Consider the following 17,525-nt stretch of genomic DNA (forward strand, 5'->3'; position numbering starts at 1 on the left):
TCTGTTCTTTTGTATATTCAAAGTTAAAAAAAACTATTTAGTAGCTCTTACTTTTCCTGATTCCCATGACCATCTCTCTCTCCATTAGCATTATTTAAAGGACCTACCTGATATGACCTTGGTTTTTACCATTTATACAGATTTTATTACAGCATTTGTCCCAATATAAAATTGTATCCCCTATCCAAAGGATAGGAGATGAATGTCTGATCAACTGGCCCCTACCAATTATGAAGATACTGGCCCAGTGTTTTAAACCTTCAGCCATACAGCAAGACTTAAGCCATGAATTTAACTTCAACTGTCTTTATTGAGTGTGGCATGTATTATCAGGTTTCAGACGTTCAGTCCGATTGGAAGCATGAATTGTTTCATATGGTTTCCTATATTAACACAGAAAATGGTGCCAAAGCGCTATTCATATTTACAATAATATTCTACTCTATATTGTATAATATTTAATATGTAGACATTTTGACTATGTTTCTAATATATTGTTTAAACTTTAGATATTGGACATCACTAAACAACCTTGTGGCTTCACTACTCAACTCAGTCCGCTCCATTGCGTCCCTTCTACTTTTGCTTTTTCTCTTCATGATCATCTTTGCTCTTCTTGGCATGCAAATGTTTGGTGGAAAGTTTGACTTTGAAGACACAGAAATAAGGAGAAGCACTTTTGATACCTTCCCACAAGCACTGATAACAGTTTTTCAGGTATGACTTAGATGAACTGTAGATGTGGTTACTAATCCTGCACATAAGAAGATGACACTTTTCATAGAAGTCATGGAAGGAGTATATATATTGCAATTATTGCACTAATGTCACCGTAGACATTTTCATTTATTACATGTTGATCTACATTCTACAGTATATATTTAGTGCTATGTAAAACTAAAAAGGCCAAGCCAAGGTTAACTTTTTTACATTTTAAAATTAATACTAGTGCAGATGTATCTGTACTAAATAAATTAGACTTTTGCTGTTATACCAATGTTCTGGTATGGCAAAAGTATAGCAATGTCCGGTGAGTGGCAAAAGTATGAAACTTTACTTTCAGGATTTAGTGTGACCTCCTTGTGCAGCAATAACTGCAATTAAATATTTCTGATAATTGTTAATTAGTCCTGGACATCGACTTGGAGGAATTTTAGCCCAAACCTTCTTACAAAACAGCTTTAACTCTGTTATGTTAGTGGGTTTCCTTCTATGAACTGCTCACTTTAGGTCCTTCCACAACATTTCAATTGGATTAGGGTCAGGACTTTGACTTGGCCATGCCAAAATCTTTCCTTAACCCTGCTCTGTTAGAATGAATTGTGTGCTTAGTGTTGTTGTCTTGTTGCATGACTCATGTTCTCTTGGGATTCAGCTCACGGACAGATGTCTTGCCATTTTATTTTAGAATTTACTGGTATAACTCAGAATTTGTTGTTCCATCAATAAAAACAAGCCATCCTGGTCCAGATGCAGCAGAAGAGATCAAATCCATGATACTACCATACCGTGTTACACATGAGGTTTTTATGCTAGAATTCAGTGGTTTCCTTTGTCTAAACATAATGCTTCTCATTTAAACCAAAAATTTGTCTGCTAATCAAACCTGAAGTTTTGGCTATTCTTTTTGAATGAATTAAACATTCATTACATTGGGCGTTTCAATACATCATTATGCCAGTTGTGTTGGTATTCAATTCAGTTTTACTTACATCATTATATTGCATCAATATACCAGTTTCAATCAACACATTTTATCACCTCAATATACTGTGCAGTATTAGTCACAGAAAAACATTTGCAATGTTGCTACTGTTTAATAATCTGTGCACCAAACCTTTGAAAAAAATGTCTGATAAATGTAACAAGTTGAAATCAAAAGACCCATATTTCATCATGTAAGAGTCAGAGTGTGGGTGGCTGTAGTAGTGCAAGCAGCAGTAGCAGCATCAGTTGTCTGGCAAGTAGCAGTAATAGTAGCCATCATGCCACAGTTCTCTCTTACTTACTATAGGCACACCATTATAATTGAGGACAAAGAGGATGACATTGTGGACTAGATGGCCCAACCTTCCTCTTAGTCACAATAGGTTGATGTCAATGTCACCTCTGAGTCTGACATCGTGTCTTGGAGCTATGGGTCACAGCATTCCTCCTGCTTCTTTTCCTTGTGGCCCCAGAAAAGCCTTTCACATGCATCATCTCTATCTTGACTGCCCCTCCTAAGGAAACATCTTTTTTTTTTAGTAAGAAGTGGCAACAAAACCCCATGTGCTATGGAAGATACTCAAGGTAGTCTTCATTTTGATATGTGAGAAGCATTAGCAATTCAACTGCCATGACTAGGAGGTTCTGGTGGAAGCGGGAGACCCCATGCATAGCTGTGTTGGTGGTGGTGATGATTATAGTAGTGGCACTTGAAGGCACGGTCGTGATGGGAGGGGCAGTGGTAGCCATAGTGGCAGTGTTGTTTAGTGCAAATAGAGAGGAGGGAATTGCAAAGGTGCCAAGAGCCCACAATGACACATCACAATCTTATAAAAGTGGTGGGGAGAGTAAGGACTAGGACAGGGCTTGCCAACCTTTGGCTCTCCAGCTGTTGTAAAACTACAATTCCCACCATACCATGCTGTAGGCTGATAGTTGTAGGCTGTCTGGGCATGCTGGGAGTTGTAGTTTTGCAACAGCTGGAGAGCCGCAGGTTGGCCAGCCCTGGACAAGGATGATGATTGTGTGGTGGATAGGACCTGGGAGCTGGATTGGAGTGCTCAAAAGGAGGAGACATCAGAGAAGGAGAGTGGGGACTGTGGTGGTAATAAAAAGAGCGTCCAACTTGTCACAATTCAGCGGGTGTGAACCCACTTTGCCACCAGTCCCCCCTCCTTTAATGGTGTTGTCTAAGTGAACCCCTCAATTCTTCACACTACCCCTGATGGTGGAGATAGACTTTCCCGAGGGGAACACCAGGTCGCTACCTCTTGAGGAGGATAGGCACACGAGGCAGCTGGCCCAGGCGGATCAGGAGGTACCAGAGAAAAGTACCAGAAGTACAGGCAGTTGGGTCGTTACCAGGAGCAACAGTGCAGGACCGAAGGATGAGACAGAAGTGAACTCAGACAGGCAAAAGGTCAGGGCAGGTGGCACAGGTCAGGCAATCCAGGCCAGCAACAGGAGAGTCAAGGCAAACAGGCAGGGATCAGACGGCTAGCAGAATCCTGGAACACAAGTACAAGTCAGGAACACAACTGGTTTTCAGAAACCTTAGCAGGACACAAGGACCTTAATGCTGAGGCATCTGGGATCTTTTACACTCCCCACTATCTTTATTTGTGTACCTTGTGTCATCCCTTATATTTATTGCCATTTCCTGCAATGCGTGTATTTCTATTTCCTTGCAAATGTAATGTTAAAGTGTAATGTGCCTGGTTCACCAGCAGATGGCGGCAACTTTGGCAGAGTTAGTTTCCCTGGAGAGGAACCTTCTAGTTCCTTCCAGCCATCTCTAGAGAGGGAGGAGTTTAGCTAGTGAGAGTTAGTTTAGAGGAGCCCTTTCTTGTGGAAGGAGCATGCCGGGCACGCCCTGCCTGTGAATTCTATATGGTTGTATGTCCCCTCCTGGGCTTGCATTGCCTAAAGCCAAGTAAAAACTAAGTACACTTGAAGCCAGGAAGAAGTTTTCCTAGTATTACAGTGAGAGACAGACTACAGACAGCTAAGCCAAGTTCCAGCAGAAAGGGAAAAGTCCTATTTAATCCAGCCCACATAGCAGAGCTGAAAGAGTGTTTTTCTGCAAGAACTAATGCAAAAACCTGCTGAATCCATGATTACCAAGATACAGTTTGGAAGATTGTTCCTTGGTAAAAGTTTATGCCAAGTAAAGCTGTGTTCAACGTTACTACCAGCCTGGACTCAATTATTCCTCCATCATCCAAGTTTATTCATCCCTTTTTTGCACTGCTTTGCCCGACCACATCTGGGATCCAAGGATATCCAGGTAGGAGCAATGTGACATGTGCATACAACACCTTCAGGGAGATTGTAGGACACGCTACACTACTCTGGCAATCCTACATCTGGGTACCAAGACTACCATCTACAAAGGGGACTCCACATCCTCGTTGCTTCAATGCAACTGGCGTCATGACTACTTGCTCTGTTAGAGGGACATATATCATAAAAACCCCCTAAAGGGGTAAAGGATACCCCAGACGTCCGGCCTATGGGCGTTGTACCAGCAGCTGTGAGTAAAAAGCTTTTACTTTGGCTCAGCATTCCGCCTCTGCCTCTTGTATAATAGAATAATAAAGGATACCCCAGACGTCCGGCCTATGGGCGTTGTACCAGCAGCTGTGAGTAAAAAGCTTTTTCTTTGGCTCAGCATTCCGCCTCTGCCTCTTGTATAATAGAATAATAATTTGTACAAGGCTGATTTTAAAATTTGAAAACAGGGTCTGGGTGCCTCTTTGTGTTGGGGCCATGGTCAGTTGCCCAGTTTCCCCCACCCCCCACCAAACACACCCATCTGTCTCTGCATTTCTTGTAGCCCACATTAGGCAATGCAACACAAGCTAGCCGAACATACAGAGACAAAAGATGGCTTACGCTACATTCACACAATAAATCCATGTGTTTGCCGCCCCATTCAGATGAATATAACGGATTTTCAGTTGCAGACATTTCCACAGCATGTGAGTGCACCCTTAAAGAGGTTTTGCCATCACAGAGAATGGGGAAATATCACTAGGATATGTCCCCATTGTCTGATAGGTGCGGGTCCCACCTCTGGGTCCTGCACCTACACGGACAACTGAGCTGGGAAAGTAGTGGAGGTCGCACTGAGCATGCGCTGTCACCCTCCATTAATTTCTATGAGGCCACCGAAAATAGCCAAGCACTGGCCCCATAGGAATGTAGCCAAGCAGTCGGCCCCATAGGAATGAATGGGAGCAGTGATGAGCAGCGCTTGGTGGTGGCCGGACCACGGGGTCATCCAGCCACAAATCTCCCCGCTCTGTTCTTGTTGTAGGTGCGGGTCTCAGAGGTGGGACCCGCACCTATCAGACAATGGTGGCATATCCTAGCAATATGCCCCCAATGTCTGTGATGGGAATACCCCTTTAAGCTGTGATAATGTACTCTAAATATATACCAAACTTTTTGTGCGAAATTCGGGTGTAATCCAGCTAATGCAGTAGGTAGTATACATTTAGACTAGATAAAATAAAAGTGTGCCAGATTTACATTCCAGCATCACAGGGTAAATCTGGTGCATTTTTTGACTGCATAGTCTAAAATGTCTATATATGTCACTGGAGTGATCAGGCAGTGTATAGCTTTCACATTCTGTGCACATATAACATACCATAACATGTTGCTGGGGTTTTTAGTAGAGTTTAGCGGACACCTGGATGTTTGGGGTTCGGTCCGTTTGGCCGAACTTGAAAAAAAAGAACCCGAACCCCATTGAAGTCACTGGGGACCCGAACTTTTGGGCACTAAAATGACTCTAAAATAGTCCTGGAAAGGGCTAGAGGCCTGCAAAAGGCATCAAAATGTGCTTAAGAGCATGACAACTATTCTGCAAACAAATGTGGATAGGGAAATGACTTAAAGTAACATAAAATACCGACAAATTAAAATTAACAATCTGGATCTAGGAGTAGGAGGTCGAGGAGGCGGTGGATGGGTGGATGTAGCGGTGAAGGAGGAATAGGTAGCCAACACTGATTTGTGTTATTTTTTATTTTTAAGGGCTCCTTCACACTTGCGGCAGGACGGATCCGGCAGGTTGGTCTCCCTGTTGGTTCCGTCCTTCCACTGTTTCGCCGAGCCGCCGGACCGCCGCTCCGTCCCCATTGACTATAATGGGGACGGGGGCTGAGCTCCGGCGCAGCACGGCGGTGCACGGCGAAAGCCGCTGGACTAAAAAGTCCTGCATGTCCGACGGCTCAGCCCCCGTCCCCATTATAGTCAATGGGGACGGAGCGGCGGTCCAGTGATAAGGCAAAACAGCGGAAGGACGGATCCGACAGGGAAACCAGCCTGCTGGATCCGTCCTGCTGCAAGTGTGGAGGAGCCCTAAATTGGGGTATCCCCCAAAATATTGGGACATATAACAAAATAAAACTAAGAATAAATGCACTTGAGTACAAGAATGGATGGTTGAGGCTGGTATAAATGTCTATTCTGCACAAGGTACGGGCAAGTCCTGTGGGATCCATGCCTGGTTCATTTTAATAAACGTAAGCTTGTCCACATTGGCTGCGGCCTGTGATAATGCTCTCTGCCGTACTAAACACACGTTCACACTATACACTGGCTGCAGGGCAGGTCAGCACCTCCAAGGCTGACAAAGCTTTTCCACATTTTGGCCATGCTAACCCTGCCTTCTCAGGTGCTGGTGGTGCCCCAGCTGCGTTGGCGACCTCGTCCTCCTCCTCTGCCTTCGCCTTGTGCTTCCACTGTGTCCCCGCTGTCAGGTGGGAATGCTATCATCAGTGTGCGCTTGTAGTCGCGCATCTTCCGATCAGTAACAGATGTTTTCACTAAATTTAGTTCCCTGTCAGCAATACAGAGCAGGGGTTCATTCATGGAAAAAGGGGGTTTATGTCACCCAGCAATACAACAGAGGATTTTGAGAGATTTAGTCCCCTGTCACCCAGGCACAGCAGGGGTTCATTCATGGCAAAAGTGGAATCAAGTCACCCAGCAATACAACAGAGGATTTTGAGAGATTAAGGCCCCTGTCACCCAGGCACAGCAGGGGTTCATTCACGGCAAAAGGGGGTTCATGTCACCGAGCAATAGAACAGAGGATTTTGAGAGATTTAACCCCTATCACCCAGGCACAGCAGGGGTTCATTCAAGGCAAAAGGGGTTCATGTCACCGAGCAATAGAACAGAGGATTTTGAGAGATTTAGTTTCCTGTCAGCAATGCAGAGCAGGGGTTCATTCAAGGCAAAAGGGGGTTCATGTCACCCAGCAATAGAACAGAGGATTTTAAAAGATTTTGGCCCCTGTCAGCAATGCAGAGCAGGGTTCATTCACGGCAAAAGGGGGTTCATGTCACCCAGCAATACAACAGAGGATTGAGAGATTCAGGCCCCTGTCACCCAGGCACAGCAGGGGTTCATTCACGGCAAAAGGGGGTTCATGTCACCCAGCAATACAACAGAGGATTTTGAGAGATTTAGGCCCCTGTCACCCAGGCATAACAGGGGTTTGTATACACCAAAAATGGTAAAATGTCGCCCGACAATTGAAAATAAGATTTTTTTCAATTTAGAGCACGCTTAAATTGGCAAGCTGGTAAGGACAAGCTGTCCTCTGTGGGAGGCGTATCGTTTGCGTCCTCCGTATCCCCCCAGCCACGCACCAGTGATGGGCCCGAGCTGCGTTGGATACCACGCTGCTGTGAACATGCTTCATCCCCATCCTCCTCCTTCTCCTCCTCGTCCTCCAGTAGTGGGCCTTGGCTGGCCAAGTTTGTACCTGGCCTCTGCTGTTGCAAAAATCCTCTTTCTGAGCCACTTCTAAAAGACTGGCCTGAAAGTGTTAGAGTTAACCCCTCTTCCTTCCTCGTCCTGGGCCACATCCTCTTCCATCATCGGCCCTAAGTGTTTTCTCAAGGAGACATAGACGTGGTATTGTAAAGCTGATAATGGCGTCATCGCCACTGGCCATGTTGGTGGAGTACTCGAAACAGTGCAACAGGGCACACAGGTCTCGCATGGAGGCCCAGTCATTGGTGGTGAAATGGTGCTGTTACGCAGTGCGACTCACCCGTGCGTTCTGCAGCTGAAACTCCACTATGGCCTGCTGCTGCTCGCACAGTCTCTCCAGCATGTGCAAGGTGGAGTTTCACCTGGTGGGCACGTCGCATATGAGGAGGTGAGCAGGAAGGCCGAAATTACGCTGTAGAGCAGACAGCCGAGCACATGCGCCAGGCAAGGGATGTGTGTCAAACCGGCTAGTCCCAGAGCTGCAACAAAATTTCGCCCATTATCGCACACCACCAGGCAGGGCTTGAGGCCCACTGGCAGCAACCACTCATTGGTCTGTTGTTCTATACCTCGCCACAACTCCTGCGCGGTGTGAGGCCTGTCCCCCTACCACATCAGTTTCAGAATGGCCTGCTGAGGTTTACCCCTAGCTGTGCTGAAGTTGGTGGTGAAGGTCTGTCGCTGACCGGATGAGGATGTGGTAGAAGAGGAGGAGGAAGCTGAGTAGGAAGAGGAGGCAACAGGAGGCAAATAATGATGCCCTGCGATCCTTTGCGGTGGAAGGACGTGCGCCAAACAGCTCTCCGCCTGGGGCCCAGCCGCCACTACATTTTCCCAGTGTGCAGTTAGGGAGATATAGCGTCCCTGGCCGTGCTTACTGGTTCACGTACCTGTGGTGAGGTGGACCTCGCCACAGATGGCGTTGCACACTGCACATTTTTATCTGATATTTGGTTGTGCAGGGAGGGCACGGCTCTCCTGGAGAAGTAGTGGCAGCTGGGAACGACGTACTGTGGGATAGCAAGCGACATGAGCTGTTTGAAGCTGTCCGTCTCCACCAGCCTGAATGACAGCATTTCAAAGGCCAGCAGTTTAGAAATGCTGGCATTCAGGCCAAGGGATCGGGGGTGGCTAGGTGGAAATTTACGCTCTCAAAGGTTTGTGAGTGGGAGAGCTGAACGTTTCCATGTGACATGGTTTAGATGCTTGGTGACGGCCTAAATGTGTTGCTGGTGGCACATCCTCTGTTTGCTGGGCGGCAGGTGCCAACGTTCCTCCAGAAGCAGAGGAAGAGGCCGAGGCAGCAGCAGAAGAGGAAGCAGGAGGGGCCTGAGCCCTTTCTTGATTTTGAAGGTGCTTACTCCACTGCAGCCCGTGTCTCGCATGTAGATGCCTGGTCATGCAGGTTGTGCTAAGGTTCAGAACGTTAATGCCTCGCTTCAGGCTCTGAATGAACAGCGTGCAAACCACTCGGGTCTTGTCGTCAGCACATTGTGTGAAAAAGTGCCATGCCAGGGAACTTCTTGAAGCTGCCTTTGGTGTGCTCGGTCCCTGTTGACGGTGGCCAGTAGCAGGCGAACTGTTTTGGCGACAGCTTCTCTGCTTTTGCACCCTGCTCCCGCTTTTGCTACGCTGTTGGCTTGGTCTCACCACTGCCTCTTCCTCCGAACTCTGAAAGTCATTGGCACGACCTTCATTCCATGTGGGGTCTAGGACCTCATCATCCCCTGCATCGTCTTCCACCCAGTCTTCCTCCCTGACCTTCTTTTCGGTCTCCACACTGCAGAAAGACGCAGCAGTTGGCACCTGTGTTTCTTCATCATCAGAGACGTGCTGAGGTGGTATTCCCATGTCCTCATCAGGAAAAATAAGTGGTTGTGCGTCAGTACATTCTATGTCTTCCACCCCTGGGGAAGGGCTAGGTGGATGCCCTTGGGAAACTCTGCCAGCAGAGTCTTCAAACAGCATAAGAGACTGCTGCATGACTTGAGGCTCAGACAGGTTCCCCGATATGCACAGGGGTGATGTTACAGAATGATGGGCATGGGTTTAAGACACCACCTGTGCGCTTTCTGCAGAAGACTGGGTGGGAGATAATGTGAACGTGCTGGATCCACTGTCGGCCACCCAATTGACTGGCGCCAGTACTTGCTCAGGCCTTACCATCCTTAGAACGACATTAGGCCCGACCAAATATCGCTGTCGATTCTGGCGGCTACTGGGATCTGAGGTAGTAAGTTCAGTAGGACGTGTAGCTGTGGCAGAATGGCCATGTCCTCTCCCTGCACCAGAGGCTCCAACAACACCACCACCACGACCATGACCGTGTCCCTTATTAGATGTTTGCCTCATAGTTAGCGTTCACAAAGCAAAGTAAAAAGTGGTTAAGTATGTTAAAAATAATTAACCGCCAATATACACCCTGATGTAGGGTATTGCACTCTATATGACAGCGATATTTGTGGCCTAAATGTGACATTCACTTATGCATGTCTTATCCCAGATGTGCAGTATATTAGAGGTTTTTTTTGCCCCAGTAACCAAAAAGCTGTATTTCTGTCCTAAATGTGACAGTGACCTATGCACGTGTAATCACAGATGTGCAGTATATTAGAGGGTTTTTTCACCCCAGTAACCAAAAAGCTGTATTTCTGTCCTAAATGTAACAGTGATTTATGCACGTGTAATCCCAGATGTGCAGTATATTAGAGGCTTTTTTTCACCCTAACCAAAAAGCTGTATTTCTGTCCTAAATGTGACAGTGACTTATGCACGTGTGTGGCGGAAACCGCCTCGCCACTGGGCATTGGAGAGGACTGGCTACCCGCCTCCTACATGCTGACTATGGCCCCGGGTAAATTTGTACGTTTGAATGCAATTTGGGCATATGGTATTTTATATTGCTGCTACTAACCCTTTAAGGACCATTCGTGGACATGTGACTTTTGGGAACAATGGCCTTTGAGACTGTGTAGCAGATTGCAATCGGGCTGTCTTGAATATTGTGTATGTTGTTATGGGTTCGGTTGGATTGTATTGCGATGTATTGTGGGCTGTGGGTATCTTGCTCTTGCTGTGATGTTAAAGGCATTGCTGTTCTGTGCCTCTTCTCCTCCCCCTTTTCCTGTCCCTCCTCCATCTCCCATCAGCCCTTGCTATTGTTGGGCCCCACCCTTCCTTGTACCATAGACCTCCATGTGCCTTATTGTATGCAAATGAGGCTGTTGGGGGGTTTAAAGTAGTTGTGCTATGTCTAAATAAAGTGAGTTCCTGTTTTAAACCTCAAGGTGAAGTGTCGTCTCATTCTTGGGGAAGGATTTATTGCATGCTGTCCCAGTTTGACTGCTAGGAGTGAAAACCTATTCGTATGGTTTCCTATTCAACTGCCTACAGCATTCATATGCTTGAAGAAGATTTATATGCTGCTTCGGTTCGGTGATTGTGGTGTCTGCCAGAGTGCTTGGAAACCTCAGGAAAACGCTAGGAGCATCCGTCAACGGAGGTACTCAGTAGGGGTGCCAGGTGATCCGTTACAATTAGAGTTGAGCGGACACCTGGATGTTCGGGTTCGAGAAGTTCGGCCGAACTTCCCGAAAATGTTCGGGTTCGGGATCCGAACCCGATCCGAACTTCGTCCTGAACCCGAACCCCATTGAAGTCAATGGGGACCCGAACTTTTCGGCACTAAAAAGGCTGTAAAACAGCCCAAGAAAGGGCTAGAGGGCTGCAAAAGGCAGCAACATGTAGGTAAATCCCCTGCAAACAAATTTGGATAGGGAAATGAATTAAAATAAAAATTAAATAAATAAAAATTAACCAAAATCAATTGGACAGAGGTCCCATAGCAGAGAATCTGGCTTCACGTCACCCACCACTGGAACAGTCCATTCTCAGATATTTAGGCCCCGGCACCCAGGCAGAGGAGAGAGGTCCCGTAACAGAGAATCTGGCTTCATGTCAGCAGAGAATCAGTCTGCATGTCATAGCAGAAAATCAGGCTTCACGTCAGCAACCACTGCAACAGTCCATTGTCATAAATTTAGGCCCAGCACCCAGGCAGAGGAGAGAGGTCCCGTAACAGACAATCTGGCTTCATGTCAGCAGAGAATCAGTCTTCATGTCATAGCAGAGAATCAGTCTTCATGTCATAGCAGAGAATCAGTCTTCATGTCATAGCAGAGAATCAGGCTTCACGTCACCCACCACTGTAAGAGTCCATTTTCATAAATTTAGGCCCAGCACCCAGGCAGAGGAGAGAGGTCCCGTAACAGACAATCTGGCTTCATGTCAGCAGAGAGTCAGTCTTCATATCATAGCAGAAAATCAGGCTTCACGTCACCCACCACTGTAAGAGTCCATTTTCATAAATTTAGGCCCAGCACCCAGGCAGAGGAGAGAGGCCCCGTAACAGAAAATCTGGCTTCATGTCAGCAGAGAATCAGTCTTCATTTCATAGCAGAGAATCAGTCTTCATGTCATAGCAGAGAATCAGGCTTCACGTCACCCACCACTGTAAGAGTCCATTTTCATAAATTTAGGCCCAGCACCCAGGCAGAGGAGAGAGGTCCCGTAACAGACAATCTGGCTTCATGTCAGCAGAGAATCAGTCTTCATATCATAGCAGAGAAACAGGCTTCACGTCACCCACCACTGTAAGAGTCCATTTTCATAAATTTAGGCCCAGCACCCAGGCAGAGGAGAGAGGTCCTGTAACAGACAATCTGGCTTCATGTCAGCAGAGAATTAGTCTGCATGTCATAGCAGAGAATCAGGCTTCACGTCAGCCACCACTGCAACAGTCCATTGTCATAAATTTAGGCCCAGCACCCAGGCAGAGGAGAGAGGTCCCGTAACAGACAATCTGGCTTCATGTCAGCAGAGAATCAGTCTTCATGTCATAGCAGAGAATCAGTCTTCATGTCATAGCAGAGAATCAGGCTTCACGTCACCCACCACTGTAAGAGTCCATTTTCATAAATTTAGGCCCAGCACCCAGGCAGAGGAGAGAGGTCCCGTAACAGACAATCTGGCTTCATGTCAGCAGAGAATCAGTCTTCATATCATAGCAGAGAATCAGGCTTCACGTCACCCACCACTGTAAGAGTCCATTTTCATAAATTTAGGCCCAGCACCCAGGCAGAGGAGAGAGGTCCCGTAACAGACAATCTGGCTTCATGTCAGCAGAGAATCAGTCTTCATATCATAGCAGAGAATCAGGCTTCACGTCACCCACCACTGTAAGAGTCCATTTTCAAAAATTTAGGCCCAGCACCCAGGCAGAGGAGAGAGGTCCCGTAACAGGCAATCTGGCTTCATGTCAGCAGAGAATTAGTCTGCATGTCATAGCAGAGAATGAGGCTTCACGTCAGCCACCACTGCAACAGTCCATTGGCATATATTTAGGCCCAGCACACAGGCAGAGGAGAGAGGTCCCGTAACAGAGGATCTGGCTTCATGTCAGCAGAGAATTAGTCTGCATGTCATAGCAGAGAATGAGGCTTCACGTCAGCCACCACTGCAACAGTCCATTGGCATATATTTAGGCCCAGCACACAGGCAGAGGAGAGAGGTCCCGTAACAGAGGATCTGGCTTCATGTCAGCAGAGAATCAGTCTGCATGTCATAGCAGAAAATCAGGCTTCACGTCAGCCACCACTGCAGCAGTCCATTGTCATAAATTTAGGCCCAGCACCCAGGCAGAGGAGAGAGGTCCCGTAACAGACAATCTGGCTTCATGTCAGCAGAGAATCAGTCTGCATGTCATAGCAGAAAATCAGGCTTCACGTCAGCCACCACTGCAACAGTCCATTGTCAGATATTTAGGCCCAGCACCCAGGCAGAGGAGAGAGGTCCCGTAACAGACAATCTGGCTTCATGTCAGCAGAGAATCAGTCTGCATGTCATAGCAGAAAATCAGGCTACACGTCAGCCACCACTGCAACAGTCCATTGTCAGATAATTAGGCCCAGCACCCAGGCAGAGGAGAGAGGTCCCGTAACAGAGGATCTGGCTTCATGTCAGCAGAGAATTAGTCTGCATGTCATAGCAGAGAATGAGGCTTCACGTCAGCCACCACTGCAACAGTCCATTGGCATATATTTAGGCCCAGCACACAGGCAGAGGAGAGAGGTCCCGTAACAGAGGATCTGGCTTCATGTCAGCAGAGAATCAGTCTGCATGTCATAGCAGAAAATCAGGCTTCACGTCAGCCACCACTGCAGCAGTCCATTGTCATAAATTTAGGCCCAGCACCCAGGCAGAGGAGAGAGGTCCCGTAACAGACAATCTGGCTTCATGTCAGCAGAGAATCAGTCTGCATGTCATAGCAGAAAATCAGGCTTCACGTCAGCCACCACTGCAACAGTCCATTGTCAGATATTTAGGCCCAGCACCCAGGCAGAGGAGAGAGGTCCCGTAACAGACAATCTGGCTTCATGTCAGCAGAGAATCAGTCTGCATGTCATAGCAGAAAATCAGGCTTCACGTCAGCCACCACTGCAACAGTCCATTGTCAGATAATTAGGCCCAGCACCCAGGCAGAGGAGAGAGGTCCCGTAACAGAGGATCTGGCTTCATGTCAGCAGAGAATTAGTCTGCATGTCATAGCAGAGAATCAGGCTTCACGTCACCCAACATTGGAACAGTCCATTGGTATATATTTAGGCCCCGTCACCCAGACAGAGGAGAGGTTCATTCAACTTTCGGTAGCCTCGCAATATAATGGTAAAATGAAAATAAAAATAGGATTGAATGAGGAAGTGCCCTGGAGTACAATAATATATTGTTAAGGGGAGGTAGTTAATGTCTAATCTGGACAAGGGACGGACAAGTCCTGTGGGATCCATGCCTGGTTCATTTTTATGAACGTCAGCTTGTCCACATTGGCTGTAGACAGGCGGCTGCGTTTGTCTGTAATGACGCCCCCTGCCATGCTGAATACACGTTCAGACAAAACGCTGGCCGCCGGGCAGGCCAGCACCTCCAAGGCATAAAAGGCTAGCTCTGGCCACGTGGACAATTTAGAGACCCAGAAGTTGAATGGGGCCGAACCATCAGTCAGTACGTGGAGGGGTGTGCACACGTACTGTTCCACCATGTTAGTGAAATGTTGCCTCCTGCTAACACGTTGCGTATCAGGTGGTGGTGCAGTTAGCTGTGGCATGTTGACAAAAGTTTTCAACATGTCTGCCATGCTAACCCTGCCCTCAAAGGAGCTGGCCGTGACACAGCTGCCTTGGCGACCTCTTGCTCCTCCTCTGCCTTGGCCTTGGGCTTCCACTTGTTCCCCTGTGACATTTAGGAATGCTCTCAGTAGCGCGTCTACCAACGTGCGCTTGTACTCACGCATCTTCCTATCACGCTCCAGTGCAGGAAGTAAGGTGGGCACATTGTCTTTGTAGCGTGGATCCAGCAGGGTGGCAACCCAGTAGTCCGCACAGGTTAAATTGTGGGCAACTCTGCTGTCGTTGCGCAGGCACTGCAGCATGTAGTCGCTCATGTGTGCCAGGCTGCCCAGGGGTAAGGACAAGCTGTCCTCTGTGGGAGGCGTATCGTCATCGTCCTGCCTTTCCCCCCAGCCACGCACCAGTGATGGACCCGAGCTGCGTTGGGTGCCACCCCGCTGTGACCATGCTTCATCCTCATCCTCCTCCACCTCCTCCTCATCCTCGTCCTCCTCGTCCTCCAGTAGTGGGCCCTGGCTGGCCACATTTGTACCTGGCCTCTGCTGTTGCTGTTGCCCTCTGAGTCACTTTGCAGAGACTGGCCTGAAAGTGATAAAAATGACCCTTCTTCCTCCTCCTCCTCCTCCTCCTGGGCCACCTCCTCTTCCATCATCGCCCTAAGTGTTTTCTCAAGGAGACATAGAAGTGGTATTGTAACGCTGATAAAGGCATCATCGTCACTGGCCATGTTGGTGGAGTACTCGAAACAGCGCAACAGGGCACACAGGTCTCGCATGGAGGCCCAGTCATTGGTGGTGAAGTGGTGCTGTTCTGTAGTGCGACTGACCCGTGCGTGCTGCATGAACTTCTGCACCACCAAATTCAGCACATGCGCCAAGCAAGGGATGTGCGTCAAATTGGCTAGTCCCAGAGCTGCAACGAGATTTCGCCCATTATCACACACCACCAGGCCGGGCTTGAGGCTCACCGGCAGCAACCACTCGTCGGTCTGTTGTTCTATATCCCGCCACAACTCCTGTGCGGTGTGGGGCCTGTCCCCCAAACATATGAGTTTCAGAATGGCCTGCTGACGTTTACCCCGGGCTGTGCTGAAGTTGGTGGTGAAGGTGTGTGGCTGACTGGATGAGCAGGTGGAAGAAGAGGAGGAGGAAGCCGAGAAGGAGGAGGTGGCAACAGGAGGCAAAGAATGTTGCCCTGCGATCCTTGGCGGCGGAAGGACGTGCGCTAAACAGCTCTCTGCCTGGGGCCCAGCTGCCACTACATTTACCCAGTGTGCAGTTAGGGAGATATAGCGTCCCTGGCCGTGCTTACTGGTCCACGTATCTGTGGTTAGGTGGACCTTGCTACAGATGGCATTGCGCAGTGCACACTTGATTTTATCGGATACTTGGTTGTGCAGGGAAGGCACGGTTCTCTTGGAGAAGTAGTGGCGGCTGGGAACAATATACTGTGGGACAGCAAGCGACATGAGCTGTTTGAAGCTGTCTGTGTCCACCAGCCTAAATGACAGCATTTCATAGGCCAGTAGTTTAGAAATGCTGGCATTCAGGGCCAGGGATCGAGGGTGGCCAGGTGGGAATTTACGCTTTCTCTCAAATGTTTGTGAGATGGAGAGCTGAACGCTGCCGCGTGACATGGTTGAGACGCTTGGTGACGAAGGTGGTGGTGGTGTTGGTGGTACATCCCCTGTTTGCTGGGCGGCAGGTGCCAACGTTCCTCCAGAGGCGGAGGAAGAGGCCGAGGCGGCAGCAGCAGAAGAGGTAGCAGGGGGAGCCTGAGTGACTTCCTTGGTTTTAAGGTGTTTACTCCACTGCAGTTCATGCTTTGCATGCAGGGGCCTGGTCATGCAGGTTGTGCTCAGGTTCAGAACGTTAATGCCTCGCTTCAGGCTCTGATGGCACAGCGTGCAAACCACTCGGGTCTTGTCGTCAGCACATTGTTTGAAGAAGTGCCATGCCAGGGAACTCCTTGAAGCTGCCTTTGGGGTGCTCGGTCCCAGATGGCGGCGGTCAGTAGCAGGCGGAGTCTCTTGGCGGCGGGTGTTCTTCTTTTGCCCACTGCTCCCTCTTTTGCTACGCTGTTGGCTCGGTCTCACCACTGCCTCTTCCTCCGAACTGTGAAAGTCAGTGGCACGACCTTCATTCCATGTGGGGTCTAGGACCTCATCGTCCCCTGCATCGTCTTCCACCTAGTCTTGATCCCTGACCTCCTGTTCAGTCTGCGCACTGCAGAAAGACGCAGCAGTTGGCACCTGTGTTTCGTCATCATCAGAGACATGCTGAGGTGGTATTCCCATGTCCTCATCATCAGGAAACATAAGTGGTTGTGCGTCAGTGCATTCTATGTCTTCCACCGCTGGGGAAGGGCTAGGTGGATGCCCTTATTAAACCCTGCCAGCAGAGTCTTTAAACAGCATAAGAGACTGCTGAATAACTTGAGGCTCAGACAGTTTCCCTGATATGCATGGGGGTGATGTGACAGACTGATGGGGTTGGTTTTCAGGCGCAATCTGTGCGCTTTCTGCAGACGACTGGGTGGGAGATAATGTGAACGTGCTGGATCCACTGTCGGCCACCCAATTGACTAATGCCTGTACCTGCTCAGGCCTTACCATCCTTAGAACGGCATTGGGCCCCACCATATATCGCTGTAAATTCTGGCGGCTACTGGGACCTGAGGTAGTTGGTACACTAGGACGTGTGGATGTGGCAGAACGGCCACGTCCTCTCCCAGCACCAGAGGGTCCACTAACACCACCACGACCATGTCCACGTCCGCGTCCCTTACTAGATGTTTTCCTCATTGTTATGGTTTACCACAACAACAAAAATATTATTT

General features: G+C 48.4%; 1 protein-coding gene across 4 annotated transcripts in view; it reads left to right on the forward strand.

The window, feature by feature from the left end:
- Positions 1 to 17,525, forward strand: part of CACNA1S (calcium voltage-gated channel subunit alpha1 S) — a 1,015,758-nt gene that overhangs the window by 339,428 nt on the left and 658,805 nt on the right. For all 4 annotated transcript variants that reach the window (XM_044287793.1, XM_044287791.1, XM_044287794.1 and 1 more), the window contains exon 13: positions 510 to 717. In XM_044287793.1, coding sequence (XP_044143728.1) covers positions 510 to 717 — 208 coding nt within the window. The remainder of the gene's footprint in view (positions 1 to 509; positions 718 to 17,525) is intronic.

This window comes from Bufo gargarizans, chromosome 3 (assembly GCF_014858855.1).
Source record: "Bufo gargarizans isolate SCDJY-AF-19 chromosome 3, ASM1485885v1, whole genome shotgun sequence".
NCBI lineage: Eukaryota > Metazoa > Chordata > Amphibia > Anura > Bufonidae > Bufo > Bufo gargarizans.